This window comes from Rhinatrema bivittatum, chromosome 9 (genome assembly GCF_901001135.1).
Source record: "Rhinatrema bivittatum chromosome 9, aRhiBiv1.1, whole genome shotgun sequence".
NCBI lineage: Eukaryota > Metazoa > Chordata > Amphibia > Gymnophiona > Rhinatrematidae > Rhinatrema > Rhinatrema bivittatum.
Genome location: NC_042623.1, coordinates 128,562,806 through 128,584,453, shown reverse-complemented (window position 1 = coordinate 128,584,453; position 21,648 = coordinate 128,562,806). Strand labels below are relative to the sequence as shown.

Below are 21,648 nucleotides of genomic sequence, written 5' to 3'. Positions count from 1 at the left end.
CATTGAAGGCTAATCTGGTTCAAAGCTGCAGAATATGTTTTCATCCTCATTAAAATATGCATAAATCTTTTCAGACGTACAAAATTGCTTTGATGTTATATGAGCATCGGGATTGCAGGAGTGGAAATACACAGAGCATGCTTAAATCAGTCCTGTCAGTGCAGACTACTGGCAAGAAGGCAAAACATATTTTTACCACATTTCAATTATCGCACTGCCTCTGAAACATTTGTCTCGGCTCCATAAGATATAATTAGGGACCTTAGTTTTCAGGGTTTTTTTTTTATTTTACATGGGAAATTCAATGCAACAACAACACAATGGACAAATTAATTTTCCACTGATTTTTCTCCTGCTTGTTATAACAAAGTGTTTTTCCACTGATTTTTTTTTGTTTTGTTATAAGATTGAAATTCCCAGTCGAAATAAAATAAAAACTGAAAACAAACATCCCTAGATGTAATGGGCAAGAAAACAGCAGCAAGATACTTAGAGAAAAATGCCTTGTTAGCACCGGTGTAGTGTGCATGTTTAATTTTGGGGGGATCAAGGGGTTGGGAGGTCACATTAGTGGAGTACTGGTATGAAATTCTTCCCCTCTCCTCTTCATTCCAACTACCATGAATTAGTAATGGAAGAAGGCATGCATTCGTTCTCTACTTCTCACTGACTCACATACAAGGGGGCTGATGCAATACAGCGTGCTCAGCCGAGTGCACTGTTTAACCCACAGTTGGACACGGGTTGTGTAGGTGCTACCTAATCCCCTTATGCATGTTATTACTGTAAACCACATCGGTTGGTTCTATGGTGTCAGAGGATGCAGTTAATATGCAATAAGGGGATTAGTGCCTTCACATTGCACGGCCAATGCGCAGTGAAACTAATAGCGCTCATCACATGCAAATGCATGTTGATGAGACTATTAGGAAATCACCCAAAATGCAAAAAAAAATAAATGTACATCTAAAACGCACAATTTTACACTCAAAAATTAACCCCTGCCTAGAGCAGGCATTAATTGCTGAGCACTCCCAAAAGTTCTACAGAAAAGCAGAAAATACTGCTTTTCTGTACAACCTCCTACTTAAATCATTGCAATATTAAGGAGGAACAAAATCTTTAAAAAAGTGCAGGCAGTCAGGTTCAGGAAATGGACATTCAGGTAAAAGCATCCATTTCCCAAAACCCTGGCTGTGCGCCGATTAGGAAAGCGGAGGCCGATAAATTAGGTGCCTGTTTTCCTAACCGGCGGCTGGCTGACCACTCGCAGGCTCCCGCAGTTGAGGCACTAGGGGCATGCAAGCGACCTTAGCACCTCCTTTACAATGCGACCCCTAATTTGAATATTATATGGTGCCCGTTTTCAATGCAGTTGTTTTGCATCGGCCCCAAAGGAAGGGAGTGAGAAGAAAATAGTGGGAAGTAGTACAGAAGTGAATGGTAAAAGTACAGGGCCAGTAGAACTAGGTAGACTAGCCAGCTTCCTAGAGTGCCACAGTTTTGGAGGCAGTAGAACAGTGGCAGGACTGTGACAATTGTGACTTTGTTTTTTCCTCCTGTGTGGGCCCAGGAAAGATGGGAAGACGAATGCACAATTGCTGCAACCAGAAGGATCAGGAGCAGTGTTTGCCCCTGAGGCCAAGAAGAAGAAACAGGAGTGTCAGCCTACGCCCTGTGAGAAAAAAATAGTCCCATTGCCTGCGTGGGATGAAGCTTGTGCATCCAGAGGGGAAGAAGTGTGTATGTGTGAGCATTTAAGAGTGTGAATAAGCTTGTGTGTGAATGTATATAAAAGAGAGGACAAAGTCTGTGTGTAGCCCCCCTCCCCCCACTAATTCACAACAATACCAGGGTGACTGTAAATCGAAAGTTCCCAGATAAGAAGAGCAGGGGAATTTCTTTTTTTCTTAATAGAATTAATTATTGGCTTTTTTTTCTAAAAATCTATAGACAAAAGACTTGTGTCATGTCAGTCAGTCAGTCACCCTGTCATGTCTGTATTTGGCCACTGGTGGTGTCCAGAACAGTGGAAGGTGCACTTTGCAAAGACAATCTACTCCATCTGCACATACATCCCTGTCTGTCAACAGGGTAAATGTATCATCAGTACATGCTAGAGATATAAAGTTCCTGGATGGAATAAATGACATTTTTATGGAGCAATTGGTTCAGGAACCGACAAGAGAGGGAACAATTTTAAATCTAATTCTCAGTGGAGCACAGGATTTGGTGAGAGAGGTAACGGTGGTGGGGCCACTTGGCAATAGAGATAATATGATCAAATTTGATTTAATGACTGGAAGGGGGACAGTAAGCAAATCCACGGCTCTTGTGCTAAACTTTCAAAAGGGAAACTTTGATAAAATTAGAAAAATTGATAGAAAAAACCTGAAAGGAGCAGCTACAAAGGTAAAAAGTGTGCAAGAGGTGTGGTCATTGTAAAAAAATACCATCCTAGAAGCCCAGTCCAGATGTATTCCACACATTAAAAAAGATGGAAAGAAGGCAAAATGATTACCAGCATGGTTAAAAGGGGAGGTGAAAGAAGCTATTTTAGCCAAAAGATCTTCATTCAAAAATTGGAAGAAGGATCCAACAGAAGAAAATAGGATAATGCATAAGCGTTGGCAAGTTAAATGTAAGACATTGATAAAACAGGCTAAGAGAGAATTTGAAAAGAAGTTGGCTGTACAGGCAAAAACTCACAGGAAAAACTTTTTTAAATATATCGGAAGCAGAAAGCCTGTGAGGGAGTCAGCTGGACTGTTAGATGATCAAGGGGTTAAAGGGGCACTTAGAGAAGATAAAGCCATCGCGGAAAGATTAAATGATTTCTTTTCTTCGGTGTTTACTGAAGAGGATGTTGGGGAGGTACCTGTACTGGAGAAGGTTTTCAATGGTAATGATTCAGATGGACTGAACCAAATCACGGTGAACCTAGAAGATGTGGTAGGCATGATTGACAAACTGAAGAGTAGTAAATCACCTGGACCGGATGGTATATATCCCAGAGTTCTGAAGGAACTCAAAAATGAAATTTCAGACCTAGTAGTAAAAAATCTGTAACCTATCATTAAAATCATCCATTGTACCTTATTTTTTATTTTATTTATTTGTGTTTTTCTATACCGGCATTCACGGGAGTTCGTATCATGTCGGTTTACATAAAACAAGGGGTGATCAATACATTATAACGTACATAACTAAAACATAAGAGTATACATTACAGGAGTATAACAAGTGTACCTGAACGCTGGAGGATAGCTAATGTAACCCCAATATTTAAAAAGGGCTCCAGGTGCGATCCGGGAAACTACAGACCGGTTAGCCTTACTTCAGTGCCAGGAAAAATAGTGGAAAGTGTTCTAAACATCAAAATCACAGAACATATAGAAAGACATGGTTTAATGGAACAAAGGGAGCGGCCTTGGAGGGAACAGGCAGCGCGCGCTGGGCTCGGCGCGCGCAGGTTGCACAAATGTGCACCCCCTTGCACGCGCCGACCCCGGATTTTATAAGATACGCGCGTATCTTATAAAATCCAGCGTACTTTTGTTTGCGCCTGGTGCGCAAACAAAAGTACGCGATCGCGCAATTTTTTAAAATCTACCCTTAAGTGAACTTAATAGCAGGTAATGGACTTCTCCTCCAAGAACTTATCCAATCCTTTTTTAAACACAGCTATACTACCTGCACTAACCACATCCTCTGGCAACAAATTCCAGATTTTAATTGTGCATTGAGTAAAAAAGAACTTTCTCCGATTAGTTTTAAATGTGCCCCATGCTAACTTCATGGAGTGCCCCCTAGTCTTTCTATTATCCGAAAGAGTAAATAACAGATTCACATCTACCCGTTCTAGACCTCTCATAATTTTAAACATCTCTATCATATCCCCCCTCAGCCGTCTCTTCTCCAAGCTGAAAAGTCCTAACCTCTTTAGTCTTTCCTCATAGGGGAGCTGTTCCATTCCCCTTATCATTTTGGTAGCCCTTCTCTGTACTTTCTCCATCGCAATTATATCTTTTTTGAGATGCGGCGACCAGAATTGTACACAGTATTCAAGGTGCGGTCTCACCATGGAGCGATACAGAGGCATTATGACATTTTCCGTTTTATTCACCATTCCCTTTCTAATAATTCCCAACATTCTGTTTGCTTTTTTGACTGCCTCAGCACACTGAACCGACGATTTCAATGTGTTATCCTCTATGACACCTAGATCTCTTTCTTGGGTTGTAGCACCTAATAAGGAACCCAACATTGGGTAATTATAGCATGGGTTATTTTTCCCTATATGCATCACCTTGCACTTATCCACATTAAATTTCATCTGCCATTTGGATGCCCAATTTTCCAGTCTCACAAGGTCTTCCTGCAATTTATCACAATCTGCTTGTGATTTAACTACTCTGAACAATTTTGTGTCATCTGCAAATTTGATTATCTCACTCGTCGTATTTCTTTCCAGATCATTTATAAATATATTGAAAAGTAAGGGTCCCAATACAGATCCCTGAGGCACTCCACTGACCACTCTCTTCCACTGAGAAAATTGTCCATTTAATCCTACTCTCTGTTTCCTGATTGATTCAAATGAAAGGAGGAGACTACCTTCAGAAGGAAGGAAGGATCCACAAGGAAGCTTTTGGCTCCCCCTCCAACATCCTCTTCAGTAAACACCGAAGCAAAGAAATTGTTTAATCTTTCCACGATGGCCTTATCTTCTCTAAGTGCCCCTTTAACCCCTCGATCATCTAATGGTCCAACTGACTCCCTCACAGGTTTTCTGCTTCAGATAAGTTGGGAGTTTGTTTACCCGGAAGATCTTTTACATAGAAAATTGTGATAATGTTTTATACTGCTTCTAATGAAAAAAGTTGAGACCTTGTTTCCTCACAAACATAGTACGCGATCACTGACAAATGTCTATTGAGAAGTTTATTATGCATTTTGGACATTGAAAGCTTTTTTAAAAAATCTTTTTTGCAACGAGATTAACACACAATTTCACTTATTCACGCTCAAAAATAAAATGAATGGAGGAAGGAACGTTAATGATTAAAATCATTGAATAACACCGGGATGGTGGTGTTTAAATACAATATATGAATCGTTCCTACTATCCTAAAAGCTTTTTTCAGCTATTGTCCTTTTGAAAAAGCCGGTTAACATATAGACAATATCGCTGAGATCTCAGGTAGATCCAAAACAGTTTTGGTGAAATCTTTCAAACATTCTAAAAAAATTATCTCTTATTAAGAGGTGATATTGTTATTTGTTTTGATAACATTCACTGCTATACATTCTCCCATCTTACTTCTTAGACTTCTGGTATTAGCATACAAACATTTAAAGTTTGGTTTTTGTTTGTATTTTCATTCTGCTTTTTAATTGATAGGGATAAGTTAGAATTTTTTTTAGCTCAGGTGAGTTTTTAGTTACAGGCACTTGGACTACTTTTCTTATTAATGGACCCTCACTGTTGGGATGCCCTAATACTAATATATCATTAGTATCCTTTGAAGATACCTCTCACCGAACCATGTGCTGCTGAGCGACTGTCGGCTTTCCCCTTTGTTCTAGTTTAAAAGCTGCTCTATCTCCTTTTTAAAGGTTAGCGCCAGCAGTCTGGTTCCACCCTGGGTAAGGTGGAGCCCATCCCTTTGAAAGACTCCCCCTTCCCCAAAAGGCGCCCCAGTTCCTTACAAAACTGAATCCCTCTTCCTTGCACTATCGTCTCATCCACGCATTGAGACTCCGGAGCTCTGTCTGCCTCTGGGGACCTGCGCGTGGAACAGGGAGCATTTCAGAGAATGCTACCCTGAAGGTTCTGGATTTAAGCTTTCTAAGAGCCTAAATTTGGCTTCCAGAGCCTCCCTCCCACATTTTCCTATGTCAGTGGTGCCTACATATACCAAGACAGCCGGCTTCTCCCCAGCACTTCTAAAATCCTATCTAAGTGAAGTGTGAGGTCCGCCACCTTCACACCAGGTAGACATGTTACCAGGCAATCCTCACGTCCACCCGCTACCTGGCTGTCTACATTCCTAAAAAACGAATCACCAACTATGACGACTGACCTAACCCTTCCCCTCCTGGGCAGTAGGCCTTGGAGACACATCCTCGGTGCAAAAGTTCAATGCACTACCTGGAGAGCAGGCCCTTGCTACAGGAACCTTTCCTGCTGAACCAGGTTGATGATCTCCAATCATGAGACCTTGTTCCTCCAAGGCAGCACCAGGGCTGCCAGTCTGAAGATGAGACTTGGCTACTATGTCCCTGAAGGGGTTACTGAGCTCTTCCCTTGCAATATATATAGTGCTTCTAAGGTAAATTAGTGCAAAACAATCCCTTTGGAGATTTACACTACAGTTAGTTGTCCTGAGTGACTCACTGCTGCTCTGATTAACAAATGATGGTACCTAATCAAATCAATCATGTTGCATCTGAGGTGCTCCCTTAGGCCGAGGTGGGGTTGACGCAACCCTTAGGTAAGGACCTATGGGTCCCCACCATCGGCAGGTGGAGTGGGCTGATAGGCAGAGGCCACTGGAGCTTCACCTATATCAGCCCTCGTTCCCCGCTGGTTGAACCTTTGGGTGCCGGGGCCGGCAGGACTTAGGTGGGCCTCTGTGTATAGTTGCAGGAGAAGTTGGTTCAGCTCAGAGACAGCAGGCGAGAGATGGTACAGTCTTACTTCGACTGGATAATGTCCTAGAAACTTGGACTCCAATGGAACGAAGGCAGACAGGGGGCGCTTGAGCAAAGATAGGCCAAAGCCTGATGAATCCACTTCCAGGGAGTAGGCAGAAGAGGCGTCCAATGGCAGGCTTGAGTCAGGGCTGGCGGTGATCCAGAGGCAGTGGCAAGCAAGGCTGAGGTCTGATCACGGAGATGGTCAAGAACGTAGTCAAGCAAAGCTGAGGTCTGATCACGGAGAGAGTCAATAGCGTAGTCAAGCAAAGCTGAGGTCTGATCACGGAGAGAGTCAATAGCGTAGTCAGATGAAGCAAAGGTCTGAGTCTGGAGACAGGCTGTAGCATAGTCAGGTGAAGCAAAGGTCTGGGTCTGGAGATAGGCTGTAGCATAGTCAGGCGAAGCAGAGGTCTGGGTCTGGAGAAAGGCTGTAGCGTAGTCAGGAGAAGCAGAGGTCTGGGTCTGGAAATAGTCAATGGCAACGTCGAGCAAAGCAAAGTCAAAGTCCTTGTAGTCAATCTGAAGCATAAGCAGGGCGGGAACGAAGAGACAGGAACCAGGAACAATGAGGAACAGGAACGTAGGAATGAGACGAATCTCTAAGTAGCAACGAGTACTCGACCAGCGAGGAGACCTGTTGCAAAGGCAACGCTAGGGAGCGAAGCCCGAGCTTAAATACTATGGATAAGTTGACGTCATCATCCAGGGCTGCGGCTAGGTTCCCGCCGCGGTCCCTAAAGGATCAGCGATGGGCGTGGTGCGAGTAGTGGCGTCTCTCCGCAGGCCACGCAGAGATGCCCGATGAGCAGTGGCAGCATGACCGGGAATGCCGGGGACTGTAGCAGAGCTGGAGGCACCGGGGGAGGCCAGAGGATGGAGCTGGCGGCCCACTGCCGCCAGCGAGGATGAACCAGAGGCTGGAGTCCCTGTGGGAAGGTGAGGGGGCCATGCTGCGGGTCTGCCGCGGATGGCACACATAACAAATCTCACAACCATAACACTTCAGTTAGTCAGCCAGAGTGACTCACTGCTCTCTTGATTAACAAATGTTGGTACCTAATCAAACCAAATCACACTACTTTAACACCTTTCCAAGGTGAGTAACTTAACTTTACTTTTCAACCTTTTTACTTAGGTATACACTGCTCCTAGCTAATTTCTAGCTTCTGGCTACTGGTTTTTTTTTTATACAAACACTCTAACTTCTGCTTATTAGCTGCCTTACTGACTGACTATTTAAAAATACAGTCTAATTTCTGTTTATTCGCTGCCTTACTATTAAAAGCACAAACACACTAAATAATATTCCCCAATAGTTAACTTTGCCCCATACTTTTAAAAAAGAAAACTTCCCAAGCAAAACTTACTGATTCCTTTCAGCCACTAGCAAGGTGATCCTCTGCTCTCAGTGCTCCCACTGGATTCTTGTTATCAATCAGGGTTGATACTATCCAGAATTTGCAGGAGTAATCCAATTACAATACATTCTTTATGAACATGCACTAACTCTCAAACTTCAAAAAGGAACACAAGAATTTTTCTCCTATTTCACCTCTAATAACTCTCAGTTGTCATTGGCCACCTTTTCTCTGGATGCACAGAGTTAGTACAACAAAGGACTTTGATTTCTGAAACAGTATGCTGAGGAAATAATTTTCAGTAATTTACTGAGTTGACAGAAGAATTTGGAATACCAACTCATACTCATTATCTTTTTCTGCAGCTCTGTAAGGATATATCTGTGTAGGGATATATTTAGAAACAGGGGAGAGATTAGGTCATTACTAGCTAAAAACAGGATGGAAATAACTCTCACTAGAAGGGATTTTGGTATATTTTTATGATGTTCACTGCTTTAATTTATTAAAAGAAAGGTAGTTACCGTATTTTTCGCTCCATAAGACACACATTTTTCCCCCCAAAAGTGGGGGGGAAATGTATGTGCGTCTTATGGAGCGAATATAAAAAAAAAACTAAAAATCTAACAAACCACCCCCCCCCCCCCCCCGACTCCCCCAAGACCTGCTAACTTAATTTACTACAACCCCCCACCCTCCTGACCCCCCCAAGACCTGCCAAACGTCCCTGGTGGTCCAGCGGGGGTCCAGGAGCGGTCCGGGAACGATCTCCTCGGCTTCGGCCGTCGGCTGCCGTAAACAAAATGGCGCCGACGGCCCTTTGCCCTCACTATGTCACTGAGACCGACCAATAGCAGCAGTCGGTCCCAGTGACATAGTGAGGGCAAAGGGCCGTCGGCGCCATTTTGATTACTGGCAGCCGACGGCCCTTTGCCCTTACTATGTCACAGGGACTACCGCTGCCATTGGTCGGTCCCAGTGACATAATGAGGGCAAAGGACCGTTGGTGCCATTTTGATTACTGGCAGCCGACGGCCCAAGCCCAGGAGATCGCTCTCGGACCGCTCCTGGACCCCCGCTGGACCACCAGGGACGTTTGGCAGGTCTTGGGGGGGTTAGGAGGGTGGGGGGTTGTAGTAAATTAAGTCGGCAGGTCTTGGGGGGGTCAGAAGGGTGGGGGGTTGTAGTAAATTAAGTCGGCAGGTCTTGGGAGGTGGGTCAGGAGGGTGGGGGTTGTTAATTAATTTAAAGGGTTGGGATGGGGATTTTTTGGGGGGGAGGGGTTCACAGAGAAAGAAAAGTTTTCTGATCTGAGGAGTGGACCGAAATGGCCCTCCCCAGACCCGAAAACAAAATGGGGAGAAAAAAAAAAAAGCTATGCACTCCCCTAATTTGCTCTATAAGACGCCCAGACGCAGAGCCGGTTTAGCACAAAATTTTTTTTTTTTTATTTTCCCCCTCTGAATCCTAGGTGCGTCTTATGGTCAGGTGCGTCTTATGGAGCAAAAAATACGATCAAAAATAAACTATGAAAGTTTACAGGTTTATTGTTGTTTATGTGAGGAAGGGCAAAAAACTGAAACAAGTGTTTCTGAGAGAAACAGATGGAACTTAAATTTTTTCTGAAGACTAGAATGACATAAGGTGCACTATCTAGAACAGAGCTTTCCAAACTGTGTGTCGGGACACGTTAGTGTGTCGCCTGCAGTGTGCAGGTGTGTCGCGCAAGCCCGGTCAAATCTGATGCGAGTTTGGGCTTTTTTTTTTCTAGAGATTCACTTTTTTTTTTCAGTTTATGGGTTGCTTATTATTGGGTGATTTTTGCTGTCAATCGCGTTTTTTTGGGGTGCTTGGTGGGTGGAACGAGCCCAGCCATCCTTGCATTGGCTGCTGCTGCCGATGAGGCCTGGCCATGAGGAGTACTGACTGCAAGCAGCAGTGTCTGGTGATCATGGAAGGGAGTGAAGCACTTAACTGGCAACAATCAAAAAGACGAGGTACATGTGTGGGGGCCAGACATGTGCTGGGGGGAGAGAGATGAGTGAGTGGGGGGCAAACGTGCTGGGGGGACAGACATGTGCTTGAGGGGGAGAGATATGAGTGTGTGGGGGCCAGACATGTACTGGGGGGAGGAGAGAGATGAGTGTGTGGGGGATAGACAATTTGTTTTATTATTGTTTCTCATAAATTATAACAATAACATGAATCTTGGAATATATATTTTTAATATAAATTTAAGGTTTTCATGAGATAGGTTGTGTCGTGAAACATTTTATTTATGTATATATTTAAGGAAACATACATAAATTGTCAAAATATGTTTCGTTCGTTTAACCTTTAACCTCTGGTTTACTAGTAGACTGAATTACCGTGTCGTGAAATTATGTTTGTCTAAAAAGTGTGTCACCAACTTGAAAAGTTTGGAAAGCTCTGATCTAGAAGCTTTCACTATGCAATAAAAACAGAGAATTAATGAATAAACTTTTACACAGAACTTAGATATTTACCTTACTTTTGTAAATTTAGTAGTTTAAGTCCATTGTGTTGGAGAAGTTGCAGGATGCAAGTCTCATATTTACACATGTGATGGGAATGTGTTTAGAAGGGATCTGGATGGATGTACAGAAGGACGAGAGAGGGAGCAATTTTAGATCTAATTCTCAGTGGAGCACAGGACTTGGTGAGAGAGGTAACAGTGGTGGGGCCGCTTGGCAATAGTGATCATAATATGATCAAATTTTATTTAATGACTGGAAGAGGAACAGTGTGCAAATCCAAGGCTCTCGTGCTAAACTTTCAAAAGGGAAACTTTGATAAAATGAGAAATAGTTAGAAAAAAACTGAAAGGAGCAGCTACAAAAGTAAAAAATGTCCAAGAGGCGTGGTCATTGTTAAAAAATACCATTCTAGAAGCACAGTCCAGATGTATTCCACACATTAAGAAAGGTGGAAAGAAGGCAAAACGATTACCGGCATGGTTAAAAGGGGAGGTGAAAGAAGCTATTTTAGCCAAAAGATCTTCATTCAAAAATTGGAAGAAGGATCCAACAGAAGAAAATAGGATAAAGCATAAATATTGGCAAGTTAAATGTAAGACATTGATAAGACAGGCTAAGAGAGAATTTGAAAAGAAGTTGGCTGTAGAGGCAAAAACTCACAGTAAAAACTTTTTAAAATATATCCGAAGCAGAAAGCCTGTGAGGGAGTCAGTTGGACCGTTAGATGATTGAGGGGTTAAAGGGGCACTTAGAGAAGATAAGGCCATCGCGGAAAGATTAAATGATTTCTTTGCTTCGGTGTTTATTGAAGAGGATGTTGGGGAGGTACCCATAATGGAGAAGGTTTTCATGGGTAATGATTCAGATGGACTGAATCAAATCACAGTGAACCTAGAAGATGTGGTATGCCTGATTGACAAACTGAAGAGTAGTAAATCACCCGGACCGGATGGTATACACCCCAGAGTTCTGAAGGAACTAAAAAATGAAATTTCAGACCTATTAGTAAAAATTTGTAACTTATCATTGAAGTCATCCATTGTACCTGAAGACTGGAGGATAGCAAATGTAACCCCAATATTTAAAAAGTGCTCCAGGGGTGATCCGGGAAACTACAGACCGGTTATCCTGACTTCAGTGCCAGGAAAAATAGTGGAAAGTGTACTAAACATCAAAATCACAGAACATATAGAAAGACATGGTTTAATGGAACAAAGTCAGCATGGCTTTACCCAGAGCAAGTCTTGCCTCACAAATCTGCTTCACTTTTTTGAAGGAATTAATAAACATGTGGATAAAGGTGAACTGGTAGATATAGTATACTTGGATTTTCAGAAGGCGTTTGACAAAGTTCCTCATAAGAGGCTTCTAGGAAAAGTAAAAAGTCATGGGATAGGTGGCGATGTCCTTTCATGGATTGCAAACTGGCTAAAAGACAGGAAACAGAGAGTAGGATTAAATGGACAATTTTCTCAGTGGAAGGGAGTGGACAGTGGAGTGTCTCAGGGATCTGTATTGGGACCCTTACTTTTCAATATATTTATAAATGATCTGGAAAGAAATACGACGAGTGAGATAATCAAATTTGCAGATGACACAAAATTATTCAGAGTAGTTAAATCACAAGCGGATTGTGATAAATTGCAGGAAGACCTTGTGAGACTGGAAAATTGGGCATCCAAATGGCAGATGAAATTTAATGTGGATAAGTGCAAGGTGATGCATTTAGGGAAAAATAACCCATGCTATAATTACACAATGTTGGGTTCCATATTAGGTGCTACAACCCAAGAAAGAGATCTAGGTGTCATAGTGGATAACACATTGAAATCGTCGGTTCAGTGTGCTGCGGCAGTCAAAAAAGCAAACAGAATGTTGGGAATTATTAGAAAGGGAATGGTGAATAAAACGGAAAATGTCATAATGCCTCTGTATCGCTCCATGGTGAGACCGCACCTTGAATACTGTGTACAATTCTGGTCGCCGCATCTCAAAAAAGATATAATTGCGATGGAGAAGGTACAGAGAAGGGCTACCAAAATGATAAGGGGAATGGAACAGCTCCCCTATGAGGAAAGACTAAAGAGGTTAGGACTTTTCAGCTTGGAGAAGAGATGGCTGAGGGGGGATATGATAGAGGTGTTTAAAATCATGAGAGGTCTAGAACGGGTAGGTGTGAATCGGTTATTTACTCTTTCGGATAGTAGAAAGACTAGGGGGCACTCCATGAAGTTAGCATGGGGCACATTTAAAACTAATCGGTGAAAGTTCTTTTTTACTCAACGCACAATTAAACTCTGGAATTTGTTGCCAGAGGATGTGGTTAGTGCAGTTAGTATAGCTGTGTTTAAAAAAGGATTGGATAAGTTCTTGGAGAAGTCCATTACCTGCTATTAAGTTCACTTAGAGAATAGCCACTGCAATTGCCACTGCCATTCCACTGATGCCAGATCAAGACAGTACATATGCCACGAAAGATACGCTAGCAGATGCACTAGCTTATGTTACACCCATCTACATTGGTCGCTGTTCCATGTACTAATTTTACTTAATTTTAATCTTAATTAATTTTAACGAATTTTACTTTTTACCCTATTTTATCCTACTTATTTATTCTACTCATTTTGGTTCATCTTTTAACATTGTTCAAGGATTCATTTATTTCTATGTAATACTTTTGTTCAGACACCGTGTTTAAATGTTCAGACACCTTGTTTAATGTAACGCCTCAACCACGACTGTTTTGTTATAATGGAAACCGATTTGATTTGATATTTTGTATCGAGAATGTCGGTATATAAAAATTCTAAATAAATAAATAAATAATTAGCAATGGTAACATGGAAGACTTAGTTTTTGGGTACTTGCCAGGTTCTTATGGCCTGGATTGGCCACTGTTGGAAACAGGATGCTGGGCTTGATGGACCCTTGGTCTGACCCAGTATGGCATTTTCTTATGTTCTTACCTAAGATCAATCACTGGTCTTTATTTTTGAGCTGTCTGCTCAGCTATGCCTGCTAGGCAGATGGGAATTTCATGTGATTGCTAAGCATACAAGATTACTGATTTCACATTTACTGGATAGAGCAAGAATAACTATACATTTTTCTGGAAAGAGACATCATAACTGGACCACTGGAGGGGTGTAAATGTGGAAATAGCATCAATGGATGCACATTCTCTCACAGACAGACTTGCGGGATACAACCAAGTTTGAGAAGTATACTGGACTTGGAAGATGCCATTATAGTGTGCCTGATATATATAACAAGTAAAGGAAATCAGTTTTATAATTGCAATGGAATGCTACTTCTTCCTTGTGAATCAGTTGTAAATTGTTTTGAAAATAAAGAGTTACAAAAATAAATCAACATATTTGTCAGGATTTCCAGAATTTCAGAACAGCGAGAGCTTCTCTTCCTGCTTGTCTAGAGGATGCCACAGTCCCCATTAAGCCACAGTTCTTCATTGTTTTCAGAATTTCATCTATAAATTAAAAAACAAAAATTTAGCATTGATAATTTCAATAAACTTCTCCAGGTGAAACATAAAATCTTTACCTAAAACTATTTGCAAAATACTTTAAAAATGACAATACGAGGCTACAGTACCTACTGGTACAAATCTTACAAAATGATTATATGGTATGCTAAATAAGAATATTAACAAGGAAGTCTATCCATCCACCAAAGACAAAGTCTATAGTGACTTAATCACATTACACCCGGCTCCACATTACCAAAAGGGCCCTTGATCTGCAGTGCCCATCAAGGCTGTCAGTATCCTAGAAAGTAGAGTAGCAAAGCATCTTAGCATAATAAGGCCCAGGTCTGAGCAATGGTTCAGAGGTCATTTATGAAAATTATTCATCCATGCTCCACAAGTACAAAGAGGCCTTGAGAAACAGTAGTAGAAAAATGTTGCTTTCTTCTGATATAAGAAGTAAAAGCGTGTTGTTTTTGTAAGAACAAATAATTTTTCATTGGAAAGCAGCACAGCTGGCTGACCTTACAACAGGTACAGATAGGGTGCTAAAAATGACCATGAGCTCATAAGATGAAGGATTTGCAGGCTAATTATAAGTATAGGTGCTTTGCTATGTGTAATCACATTTGTCTCTCTATCAGGAAGAAAATAATGCCAGATTAGACACCTGATAAATAGACTGTACATACAAACATCTCTCTGTTATTCTACTTGTCCCATTGCCTCTAAGAGCTTGTGAAGGAATAAACACAAGAAAACCCCAGAAAACTCTAAAGGACCGGATCCAGACTTCTGGTCTAGTCCACCTTAAGCTTCAGACTACAGGGAATCATGGGTTGGGTGGAGCCTACTGGGAAGGTGTATATCTAGCCAGGTCCAGGAAGGAATAGGAGGTCCCAGGAATGAAGGAACATTGAGAGAATGTTAAGTGTTATGTTTTTTGTTGTAAACTGCAAAGGAGTTCAGAGCTGTTTTCTTTTTCATTGAATATTAATAAAAGTCATGAAAGTACAGCCAGAGCCTAGCCTGCGTATATTCTCTGGCCATTCTGACTGCATGCAGTGCCACGGAGCTGAACCCAGAACTAAATACTGAATCCCTGCTTCCAATCTGCATCCAATATGAACCTGAGAGAAGGAAGTATGAGGATACCTAGGGGGTCCCCATTTTGATAGAGGCCACAGGTGCTGCTCTTGCAGCAGCTATTGGTTAGATGGCTGCACAAAAGAATACAAAGCTGGCACAGCTGACTAGGCTGCGGGAGGCAGCAGGAAGCCAGCACTAAATGGAGGATTGCATTCCTGTTACTGCAATTCTCATTGGGAGGAAGGGGAACCAGGAGCTGTAAAAAAAGAATACATAAAAATCAGAAAGGGATATGAAGAGAAAATTACATAGAGGGACATGAAAGATTGTGAGGAAAGACAATAAGAAAGATGATAAATCAGTTGGCAGGACTTGAGATGGAACGGTCAGGTACTTTAGGACAGATTGGAGTCAGGGGTCTGGGAACAGTAGACAGGGATTGAAGAGGGAAATAAGAATGGGAGACAAAAAACTACAAAGAAAAAAACAGGGAGCTGAATATTCAAAGTGGTTTGGATAAGTTGGCATTTACTACTAATCACTTCTATAGCACTACTCAATGTAAGCAGTGCTATACAAATAACCCTTAGTCCCTGACCTATACAATTTACAATCTAATCAAGACAAAGATCAACGCAGAGTTAATTAGTTTTTTCAAATAACATTAAATTAAAACCAGTTTTGGTGATTAATTTTACTCCTGCTGCTGCTCATTCACTAACATTAGTCACCTAGTAATCAAATTTAAAAAGCATGAGGTCCATATTATAGCCAGATGAGTAGTTATCCAGTTATAATTTAGCCAGATATAAAAGGGGCATTCCAGGGGATGTCCAGGGAAGGGTTGAGTTATCCAGCTAACTTAGCCGAATGTTGGGTAGTCATATCTTTAGGCCTGCTTCACAGCAGGCCTAAAGTTATACAGCCTTGTGTGGCCGGATAACCAGCTATTTACCCGGATATTTTAAAAGATATCCGGGTAAGTAGCTCTGCTGTAAAACAAAAGAAAAAAAATCCATCACAGGCCTCCTGGCCCAATTCCCACCCTCTCACCACCACAAGTTGCACTTCCCCGCTGTCCAGGAAACCCACCCATCCCAAGAAATTTTTTTTTTTATTATTTTATTTTTAAACATATTATGAAATATACAATATTTTCAGAACAGAAATAAACATTCTTGAAAAAATTCCTCAGAGACAACATAATATTCTGTAAATATTGATCATTACATTAAAGGAAAATATAGGGAGACCAAGATGTATAGGAAGCAGTTATACAAAAGGAAGATAAACAAATCTAATACTTGAATACAGTGTAGTTCACCCCGCTTACTTGATTATACCAACCCACAGATTCTTAGGAGTGAGAATCTAAATAAGAGCGTAATTGATCGGGTCGTTAAATACATACTTAGAATCTTGATACACGATCAAACATCTACAAGGAAATCGTAGTACAAATTTTGTCCCTCTTGCAATTACCTCCCTCCTCATCGCAATAAACTTTCTCCTTCTGAGTTGGATATTCCTTGCTATGTCCGGAAATATTTTGATCTGCTGACCATAAAAATTTGATTTTTTATAGCGGAAGAATAATCTAAGAACAGAATCTCTCTCCATCACAAAAGCAAACTGAACTAACAAAGTAGCTCTTGTATCGATGATCAACTCATAGGATTTCTCCAAAAACTCAGATAAATCCATATTTAAATCCGGTTGATTTTCTTGCCATGAGGTAATTTCTTCAGAGGGTTGAGGCAGATAATATATTTTGGATATTGCAGGCAGTGCCTGATCTGGATATTTCAATATATTCAAAAGATAACTCTTAAAATAAGTCATTAGCCGTAATCATCTTTGTCTTTGGAAAGTTTAAAATCCTGAGATTTGCCCTTCTCATCTGATTCTCAATTGTTTCCATTTTATCCGTATGGATTTTTACAGATTTTTTTTTTTGTATAAACAATTTTTATTGCATTTTGCATACATCCACAATAATCATACAGCAGGTTGGACATATGTGTCCTTCAGCATCCAACAAGCTAAAATAGAACAACAAATGCAATCACTAATACGTCAGAATACAACTAGATCACCGCCCACCCTTACCCCCCCCCCCCCCCCCCCAAAAACCAACAATCTGATCGAATCATACTGTGATGCAGGTTCACAAACCCCTTAAATTGAAGATCAAGACTGAGTAGCAAGAGGAATCAGTCATTAAGGAGCAAACTCCGCGCCCTGTGTGGCAATGTCTGAAGGTAAGGATCCCATATCTGTAGAAACCGTCGTCGGTGTCTTGGATCTGTGTGGGCCGACATCCACTCCATCTGCATCAGACTATGCCAGTGATTCCTCCAGGCCCAGAAAGTGGGCGCCGTCGCTTCCTTCCACTGTAATAGAATCAACTTCTTCCCCACAAAACAAGCTTTCATGAATAACATACGATGCCCAGTGTCCCGGATACGTAGTAAAGGAATACATTCAAAAAGTATCAAAAGAGGAGAGGCTTGGAGGGGGAGACCCAGTAACCCAACCAAATAACATATGATACATCTCCAGAAATGTTGAATGACAGAGCAGCCCCAAAATAAGTGAGATAAAGTGCCGCTTTCCTGATTACATTTCCCACACGTGTCTGCTGGCACCAGAGCAGAGCAAAATGCCACCTGAGTGGATACATATGCTCTCCAGAGAAATTTATATTGCAATTCACGATAATAAGAAGTAGAGGAAACTGTGGCAATGCGCCTAAAACAGGTTCCCAATTGTGTGGCCATAACCTTAAACAGCCCCTCCTTATTCCAATGCTCCGCCAAGGCTGAGCAAGGAGTTTGATAGACTAAATTCCGCAACTGATTGTGATAGTGCGAAAGGGAGGGTACTCGGGTCCGTTCCAGCAGAAAACAATCTGCAATCACCCGAACCCCCTCTGGTACCAGACTGCCCCTCGGAAGTGATTTAATGTAATGGGAAAGCTGCAGGTACGCAAAAACAGATATAGGCTTCAAACTATAGCGTGCAGCCAATTGTTGAAGAGTAAGCAATTGGCCCATATCATAAAAAACATGACCCACTTGCGTAATCCCAAGGGCTGCCCAGCTCTGGAAAACTATGGAGGTTGTACCAGGGAGAAATCAGTGTTGCCTTGCAAAGGTAGAAAATATGCGCAGCCCTGAGGAAGCTTCAATAACTTTAATAAACGTAGCCATGCCCTCCGAATCGGGGAAATCAACCTCGCCAACGGCTCCGGCAGATTCAATTTATCCCAAGTGGTCTGTAAAACAAACCTCAAGTAACGGGTGCCCAGGATCGTATGGTCTGCCGCTAGATATGTATAAAAGCTCTTTCCCAACAGCCACTCCCGAACCACCCGTAAATTACTTGCCCAATTATATAAACGTAGATTGGGAACACTGAGACCCCCAAACCCCCACTTACTCTGTAAATGACGTAGAGCCACTCTAGATTTTTTCCCATGCCAAAAGAACCCGCGCATACCACTTTCCACGCGTCTAATGTCTTTAAGCTTTAAATTAAGCACCAAGTTTTGAAAAACAAAGCCATTTGGGCAGGATAATCATCTTAAAAAGATTAATACGACCTCCCAAGGATAAGGGTAAAGACCACCATCGATGCATCCGTTCTAAAGTGAAAGTTAAAAGGGGACGTACATTCAATTGATTTTTACAGATTTTATAAGGTTATTTTGAATTTTTCCATACCTTCTATTTTCCCCTCTATTACTTTTACCGATGTTTCCATGTTTTCCATTTTACTTTCCAAATTCTGAGTTTTATTAATGGCCTCTTGCACTGTCGTGGTTAGATTATTTATAAATTTATGCATGGCTATCAGCATGTTCCAAATTTCCTCTAAGGTTATTTTTTGTGGAGTTATGAGTGGGGGAATTACATAAAACTCTTATTTTATAGTCATCCGTTCCTACCTCTACTGGGCCCTCTCCAAGATTGTCTCGGCATTGTTGTGCCTCTTCATTTTGGCTCCTGGAACCCTGCACTTCCGGGTTCACCGAAGAGCTGGATATTTCCTCCGCTCTTCTCTGGTCGCCAAGAATTGTCGAGGCAGATTTTTCTTTCAAAATTTCAGGTAACAATTCCATCTCTCTCAATCCGGACGGTGGTTCGGGTGTCGTTGGTGCGCCAGGACTTAAAGATGTTTCATGGGTCAGGGGGCTCGGTAACTGCTCCTTACCGACTTCCCCAGCAACCTCTCCTCCCTGCTGTACTGGCAGGGTCCTCACGAACATGGCCTCAATCCGCGGCTGTCTTAATTCAGAGATTGGTGTCGAGGTAACATCTCTAACTCTGGCTTTCCTCTTGGTATGGGGCATTTTCCAAAGTAGAGTTTCAAAGAAAAAAGGAAACTATCCAGAGAAGAAATTGCGATAGCCTGGAGCTGCTGTGAACGGGTGCACACTACACGGCTGCCATCTTGGTGAGAAATGTTTTTTTTAACACCAAAAATAATAGTGCCGCTGGGCCTCTAGCTCTCCCCCTCTTTCTTCACTAAGATATCAATAAATTGTACCTACTTTCCCCCCCCCCCCTTCCACCCACCCGGTACCCATAAAGGGTCCCCCATTTTGAATGCCGAGATTGCTGTGCTATGTGATCCCGGCCACTTCCAGTGTAACTTATGTAATAACACTGGAAATGTAGAGGTCCATATTCAGAATGATATTTAGTGGACAAGTTGTCTGGCTACAGTTAGCCAGATAACTTGTCCCGATTATTCAGTGGGATAAACGTCCCACTGAATATACTTGTTTAAAGTTATCCAACTAACCATAGCCAGATAACTTGAAGCATAACCGGATATTCTTTTGAATATTGCTGGTTATGTAAAATGTTATTCGGCCGCATGTGGCCATATAAACTTTAGACTTAACCGCACATATTAAAAAAAAGAATATATCCAAAAAATATAGTCAAAAAAAAATCATAGCCTGTCCCCCACCTCCCTCCCTCCAGAGTTGCAAAGGCCCTCTGGACAGACCTTTCCACCCCCAAAATGGCCCATTTAAAATAAAATTAAAAATATTAGTGCCAGGAAAACCCCCTCCCTCACCCCTCCTCCAACTTCCCCTTAAACTTGAAAATTTTAACTTTTGTGGCCCTTAGAATTCCACCCCCCACCAACGCCCACCCCCAACCCTTTTCTCTTCTCCCCGCCCCTTTCTTTAAAAGTTGATGTCAAGGATCGCGGTAGCCTTCTACCGTAACTGGAGCCCAACGCCTCTCCATTGCTAGGCAACTACAATGGTACAGCCATCTACTTCTGTTATCTAATTGGATTACTCCATTTCCTAAAGGTTAGCGCTTCTTTACACCAGATCAAATTGCTGACTTGCTCTCTCTATAATTTTTTAAAGGATCCTCAGACTTCAATACTTCATTGGTCTGAGGAAGCAGAAAAAAATGTTTACTCTTCTTAAACAAGTCTCTTGCATCTGCCCAATTATATCTTTATTAATTTTTCAATATAATACAAAAGAAAATAAGGCAAACAGGGTATACAGAACAAAGAATAATTTAAAAACAGGCAATATCACTTATAAAAGGAAATCAATATCTGTATAATCCTGGTTCCAATAATCATGGGGGAGAAAGGAAAGAAATTAATATATCAAGGAAAGAAAAAACACAATAAGGGAAAGGAGTCAAATGAATTCTAATTAATAGGTCACCTTAACTTGTAATCAGCTAAGAAGAATTATGACGTTAAATAGCTTTATCTGATATAAAAGCCTCCAAATTTAAGGGGTCAGGAAACACAAATTTTTTTGCCTGAAAAGTTACAAAACCTCTGTAAGGAAATTAATAAAGAAAAAAAAGCAGCACCAATAGTTAAAGTTTTGCTTTTCAGGAAAAGAAAATGTCTCCTTTGAGCCTGAGTGGCTCTAAAGACATCAGGAAATAAACATACTTCTGACCACAAAATAAAACATCCTTATTACTAACAATTTTTTTTAAACATTATATCCTTATCTAATTCAGAACAAAAGTAAAGTAGCCCTTTTAGATATATCAACCAACTCCTCTAAAAAGGTGGTTATACGAGGGCTAGTTACCAGTTCTTCATTCTCTCTGTGTTCATTATCATTGGTACCTCTTTGCTTTAGTAAATAAAATAAATCTAGAAATAGCTGGAATATTGTTGTCATCATAAGCCATTTTCTCTTTAAGAAATTTTTAAACATTTCATAAGCTGTCAATAGATGAGTATATGGAAAATTAACTAAATTTTCAACATTTTCCAACTCAGTATGCAACATCAAGCTATCTTTAATATGCATATTCTCAGCATTTTGTAATGCTCGGACCTTTGAATTTAACACATTTACAGAGGTTTCTAACTCCAAAATCTTTTTACCTTGCTCTTCAATAAGAGATCTATTAGCAGTAACTAAGGAAGACAGATATAACTTTGACTGGGAGACATTTTTGTTCAATTTAGCTAAAATTCTCCGCAAGTCTGTGAGGGTTACACAGGG

General features: G+C 41.2%; 1 protein-coding gene across 1 annotated transcript in view; it reads right to left on the bottom strand.

Moving 5' to 3' along the window:
* Nucleotides 1–13,414: 13,414 nt before the first annotated feature.
* The window catches only part of N6AMT1 (N-6 adenine-specific DNA methyltransferase 1), an 82,348-nt gene continuing 74,114 nt past the window's right edge, over nucleotides 13,415–21,648 (bottom strand). The window contains exon 7 of the mRNA XM_029616053.1: nucleotides 13,415–14,045. Within this exon, the coding sequence (XP_029471913.1) occupies nucleotides 13,939–14,045 (107 nt within the window). The 3' untranslated portion in view covers nucleotides 13,415–13,938. The remainder of the gene's footprint in view (nucleotides 14,046–21,648) is intronic.